Source organism: Penaeus chinensis, chromosome 21 (assembly GCF_019202785.1).
Source record: "Penaeus chinensis breed Huanghai No. 1 chromosome 21, ASM1920278v2, whole genome shotgun sequence".
Classification (NCBI taxonomy): Eukaryota; Metazoa; Arthropoda; class Malacostraca; order Decapoda; family Penaeidae; genus Penaeus; species Penaeus chinensis.
In genome coordinates, this window is record NC_061839.1 from 19,388,908 (window position 1) to 19,395,561 (window position 6,654).

Consider the following 6,654-nt stretch of genomic DNA (forward strand, 5'->3'; position numbering starts at 1 on the left):
CAGAAAGAGAAAAAGAGAACGAGACAAGAAAAGGACACAAAATAGAGAAAAGGAGATGAGGTGGGAGGGGGGGGGGGGCACTTAACCTCAAGACTCGCACAGGGTGTTCGTAACGGTGTAAGTGTACCTAACCAGAAGCTAAGGGCGAGAAGGAAGGGTGAACGAAATCCGATATAAAAGTGTTTGTTTAAGCAAGGGTCATTTACACTCTGAAAAGGGTGACTCGAACTTCTCCAAACTTTTTAAGGGTGAGAAACCGGGCAAGGGGGGGGGGGTAAGGTAAGTGTGTGTGGGGGGGGGGTAGGAAATGTGTAGGGTATGGAGGATGAAAAGGAGAGATAACGCTAATAATATATTCATACTAATAACAAAAACGATGATAATATTGATAAGACTCGCACAGGGTGTTCGTAACGGTGTAAGTGTACCTAACCAGAAGCTAAGGGCGAGAAGGAAGGGTGAACGAAATCCGATATAAAAGTGTTTGTTTAAGCAAGGGTCATTTACACTCTGAAAAGGGTGACTCGAACTTCTCCAAACTTTTTAAGGGTGAGAAACCGGGCAAGGGGGGGGGGGGTAAGGTAAATGTGTGGGGGGGGGGGGTAGGAAATGTGTAGGGTATGGAGGATGAAAAGGAGAGATAACGCTAATAATATATTCATACTAATAACAAAAACGATGATAATATTGATAAGACAACAATAATGATAAATTATATTTACAGTGATAATAATACTAATGACAATAATATCAATAATATAAAAGAAAATAATAAAACATCACAACAAATGAATAGTTAAAAAACGAGAACATTAATAAAACAATAAACAAAGGACATTGAAGATAATATTAATAATAATAATAATAATAATAATAATAATAATAATAATAATAATAAAATAACTAATGATAAAAACTAATATAATTATAATAACTAATAATGATAACAATAATAGTAATAAACAACACAAATATTGTCCGCTTTACTCGAGGTGCCAGATACTTTTTTTCAGACCTATGGTGTTAGCAGAAAAAAAGCGTGTTAGTTAGCGAGTGCATTGGATAGTGGTCTGTATTTCCAGTAATAACAAGGCCCTTTTTTGCACAGCGAGTGTATAATCATAAAACTGGCGGTGATGAAATGTAAAACATATTTAATTGTTTGCTGTCCATTCAGCTGATTGGTGTAGAGAGTAACTAGCGTCAATAATTATTGGTGTAAACAACAGGCCTGTGTATGGACGCGTGCTGTGTGCAGTGCAAGCGTGTATGCGGAGGCAGAAGCTAGCGAGTTAACAGGGAAGGAATGGTAGCAGTTAGCGGTTAGCAGTTAGCGGTTAGCAGTTAGCCGTTAGCAGTTAGCGTTGGGTAGTTAGCAGTTTTGATCATTATAGAGGGTGGTATTTTAGTGGTTAACAGAGGAAGTGGTATCTAGTATTAGCTATGCACACTCAAACGCGAGGTACCGCTAGAAGTCTAATTAGCAGCTAGCGGAGGCGAAAAAGGCGCTAATTAACCAGAAAATATTAAAAAAAAAAAAAAAAATGCGTAAGGGAATGAGGTGAGGGGGGGGGGGGTGGAGGGTAAGGGCTTGGATAGGGGGGGGGGAGGGGGTGACAAGAGCAGCAGTGTTGACAGCAGTGTATATTTTTTTTATTATTATTATTTTAGCGAAGAGGAAATAACAAAGAGGGTGACAACAGCTGAGTGGATTAGACTAACAAGAGAGGAAGTTAGAGCAGTGTTAACAGTTAGTAGCTGCCTGACTGACCTGGCACCATCACGACGTTAGCATTTCAGGCATGTCCTTCAATGGAACTTTACTGGTCCCGTTCTGTAACGAAAGGGGACGGGTTAACTCTTCCATTGCCCTTCGAAAGAAATTAAGCGTTTTTTTTTTTTTAATTCTTGTAATTTATGTTTTGAGTGTCTCATAAGCAAAGCTTTCAAAGGGTGAAAGGGTGTGTAAGTAGGCTAAAAGACTGGGGGGAGGGGGGGAGCATTGCGGGCGGGGAGGGAAGGGGTGGGGGGGGCGTGTGTCAAGGTTGCTGTTGCTTTATTTTTATTTTTTTTATTTAAATGAATCCTGAGCAAAATTAACGAAATGCTATTTAGTTCGGTAGCGAGAGAATACTTAACGGAGTCAGATTGCGTATAAGTACGGTACGTAGTTTGAAAGTCTATCGTTACTGACTAATGACACTATTATATACTTTTGAAAATCTTGTAACCTATACAAACAAGCACGCACGCCCACGCCCACGCACACGAACACACACACACACACACACACACCACACACCACACACACACACACACACACACACACACACACACACACACACACACACACACATTCCATATAAGCCTACTTGATACTCTGATCTAAAGATAATCACTACATATATGCTGGCAACGATTTTTTTCCCTCTACACGTCTATCACCTTATCCTATGAAAGACGAATGAAAATATAGCCACCTACCATCTATCAACGACCTCTCTCTCTCTCTCTCTCTCTCTCTCTCTCTCTCTCTCTCCTCTCTCTCTCTCTCTCTCCTCTCTCTCTCTCTCTCTCTCTCTCTCTCTCTCTCTCCCTCTCCCGTTTATATATATTTTTTGCAGACAACTAACCACGCAAACTGAAAATATGGTGCAAATATCACGTTACTTTTACCCAGCCTTGGCGCGGCGGCTAAAACCCCCGAGGAAACGCCCCCACTCCCCTGGGCGCACAGGACAAGGTTAATAAAAGCTGACATTAAAAATGAACAAACGAACAAAAACTACACTAAGACAAACCAAACCATCGTTTTCTCTTAAAAAAACAAACGGTGCTGTTAGTACTGTGCTACCAACTGGCCAGTTATGCCGGCGGACTAACAAGCGAAACTGCCCATCCAGCGGACCTAAACGTGCACTAAGTGTCGACTGAGTTAGTGTGTTAAACTGGTGACACAGCGCTCGTTCGGCACAGGTAGAGGGAGGGAGGGAGGGAGTGACTGTGAGTGCCCGGTGTCTGACTGTCTGTCTGGAGTGTTCAACGTACCAAGCAAGCGCGGGAGAATTGAAGGGAGGGAGAAAAGAAAAATAAGGGGGATAAAAGTTAAAAATAAATAAATAAGGAAAAGTTACCAGAATCCTATATTGACAGAAAGAAATAACAAAAGATTATTCGAATAACAGGACATGCGTATGTTATAATAGTATCGGTGGTATTAATCTTTATATCTTTGAATAACCTGAAGGTAAATGATTGCTGAGACCTTACTAATGACAGGATATGAAAGGTGAAATTATACATACATACATACATACATACATACATACATACACACACACAGAGAGAGAGAGAGAGAGAGAGAGAGAGAGAGAGAGAGAGAGAGAGAGAGAGAGAGAGAGAGAGAGAGAGAGAGAGAGAGAGAGACAGAGAGAGAGAGAGAGAGCAACACGAAATATCTCACATACACACACACACACATACACACACACACACACACACACACACACACACACACACACACACACACACACACACACACATACACACACACACTACGGCCGGTCATGATATCAGACATACAACAGACAGGAGACAGACAGTGCAACTGACAGGAAAAGGGAAAGGGAGGGAGGAGGAGGGGGGGGGGAGTGGAAAGGGAAACTGGAAAGTGGAAGAGGACAGACAGACACACAGACAGACAGAACAGACAGTCGATAATGAGGATAAAGACATCCGCATGAACACGCATGAAGTAATGTTAGAAACAAAATAATAGTAATGGTAAAAAGTACTAATAATGACGATAACATTAAATAATAGTGATAAAATGATGATAATACTGAAAATGATGATGATAATTATGATGATGATAATAATAACAATAATAATAATAAATAATAAGAACGGCAACATTAGGGATAGAAACTACAGAATAAAGAGAGGAGTGAAATATACGAATAAAAGAGAACGCGGAAAACAGAATAACAGGGAGCCAAGAACACGAGCATTAGAGGGAAAGGGGGGGGGGGGGGTGAGCCACGGGCGGGGAGGTGAGTAAGCAAGTGGAATATTTATGGGTGGGTGGGTATGTGGATAAGCAAGAGGAATAGTTTCGGATAAGCAGGTGGGTACGTGGACAGGCAACTGAAAAATCTTCGGGTAGGTGGGTAGTTAAGAAAGTGGGTATTTGTAGGTTGACAAATGGAACAAATATATATGTATATATATCTATATTTACATATATATATCTTTTTTTTTTTTTTTTTTTGTTTGGTGCCTGACAGAACAAGTGGCTTTGGTGGCAGTGCGCTTTTGAACGAACGCTACCTGCAGGTCACTAACTTGTCGCTTGATGTGGGCGAGAGAATCGGACGAATACGACATGTTGGCGAACACCATCCTCTCCTCATAGTCGTATTCACAGAGGATTTTGTTGTCGCAGAGGTAAAAGCGGTCGCCGACGCAGAATCTGTGGCAGAGGGAGAGAGAAACAGGGAAGACCCGAGTGAGTATGGCCAGTGAAGGAACACGTTGAAGTTGCTGATAAATAGGGCGAGTCTGGCCAATGACAAGCAGATTGGACTAAAAAATAGCATGGCCAGTGAGGTTGGACTTGAAGCTAAAAGGTGTACGTATGGCCAGTGAGGAACAAATTTGTAAAGAATGGCCAGTGAGAAACAGATTTCCCTTTGTTGATCTGAAGCTAAGTGTGGTCAGTATGGCCAATGAGGAATACATCTTGTTCATTTAAAGTGAAACAAGATGAGTATGAACAAAAATAATTAACTAACTATGGCAAATATGGTCCAAAGATGAATACATTTGGATTCGTCTACAGATAAAAATAAGACCAATGATGACTCTACTTGACTTATGAACTAAATCTATCTATGGTGAGTAAGGGCAACGAGGAATGAATCTGACTTTTGTTCATTGGAAAATTAGTTAGCAATAGCTCTGTTTTCAGTCATAGAGTGACAAAGACAGACACAGACACATATATATTGCTGCCGGGATGGCACTTATCATATTAATGATTATACAAAATAAACCTATACGGAGTACAAACATATATGAAAAAAATAATATAATAAATAAAATAAATAAATAAATAAAATCCCTAAAATAAGGTTGATTTCCCGAATATCGCCCCCCTCCCCCCTTCCCACCCCCCTCTCTCCCCATCCACGCATCCGCCCCCCCCCCCCCCACCCACCCACTAAATAAAACTCGTGCAAAGCTCATCCAAATAAAAGACAAAATGAGCAAGAAAAGCAAGAAAATTCAAGACATGTAGAAAAAAGAAAGAAATAGAAAGAAAAAGAAAAATATAAAGAAAAGGAAAAAAAAAAAAAAAAAAAAAAAGAAATATAAAGAAAATTAAAAGGGAAACAAAAAAAGAAAATATACAGAAAAGGAAGAAATGAAGAAAAAAACACAAAGAAAAGGAAACAAAACAGAGAAAATGAAAAATAAAAAGATAAAAAAGAAAGAAAGGAAGAAAGGAAAAAACAGTGGCTTCGCAGGTGAGCTTAGCCAACCAAGACGAGCTCCTCAGGAAGAAAATATGAAAGAGAAAGCACCAGGTGGCAACGAGGGGGAGGGGGAGAGGGGGGGAAAGAAAATGAATGAGGGGAGGAAGATAGGGAGAGAAGGGGTAAAGGAGAAGAAAACGAAGAGGATGAGGAAGTGGGAGAGGGGAGAGAGAGAAAGAAAGAAAGAAAGAGAGAGAAGGGGGGGGGGGAGAATGAGAGAGAAAGAGAGAGAGAGAGAGAGAGAGAGAGAGAGAGAGAGAGAGAGAGAGAGAGAGAGAGAGACGACAGAAGAAGAAAAACCAGAAAACAAGCAAACAAGCGAAAAGAAGAGACGCGAGGAAAAGCGAGAACGCCAGCGAAGGGAGGGGCGGGGGAGGGGGGGGGGGCAGCACCGGGGCCAGCATGCAGAACGGGTGAGTGTCACGCTCGGAGAAGGCGGTTGGCCGGGAAACGCTTGATCGCGAGGGGCTGGGAGGACTGCACGCGCCGACCTCCGTCCAGCCGCGCCCGAAGCACGACACGCCCGCGCCCGCACTCGGCTCGCACGCGCCACCTGTCTACGCCCCTTAACGCTTGCTCGCTCTCTCTGTCTCTCTGTCTCTGTCTCTCTCCCTCTCCCTCTCTCTCTTCTCTCTCTCTCTTCCTCTCTTCTCTCTCTCTCTCTCTCTCTCTTCTCTCTCCTTCTCTCTCTTTTTCTCTCTCTCTAAATACATATATATATAATATATATATATAAATAATATAAAACAACACACACACCCAAAACAACTATATTATAAAATTTTACATAATATAATAATATATATACTATATCAATACATATAGAGTATATTTAAAATATATATATAATACTATATATATATTTATATTATATATATGTACTAGTGTGTAACTCCCAAACCTCTTGACCCCCCTCCCCCCTCCCCCCCGCCTTCCCCTCCCTCCACCCCCTCCGACCCGAGGACGCCGCTGCATGGCCGGCCGCTTCCCCCCTCGATACCGGAGTCCTTTGCGCGCCCCACACCTTTTCCTAGGATTTACGCCCGTGATCTTCCCGCGAACGGCTGCGCTCGCCGATCGCTGCATGTTTTTCCGTTTTCCAACTCGTGCTTTTCAT

At 41.9% G+C, this 6,654-nt stretch overlaps 1 protein-coding gene across 2 annotated transcripts in view; it reads right to left on the reverse strand.

The window, feature by feature from the left end:
- LOC125036476 (hormone receptor 4-like) overlaps positions 1-6,654 on the reverse strand; it is a 12,787-nt gene that overhangs the window by 3,238 nt on the left and 2,895 nt on the right. Inside the window, exon 2 of one of the 2 annotated variants that reach the window (XM_047629078.1) lies at positions 4,345-4,471. In XM_047629078.1, coding sequence (XP_047485034.1) covers positions 4,345-4,471 — 127 coding nt within the window. Of the gene's footprint in view, positions 1-4,329; positions 4,472-6,654 lie in introns of both variants that reach the window. The other variant, XM_047629077.1, reaches the window with a different exon arrangement.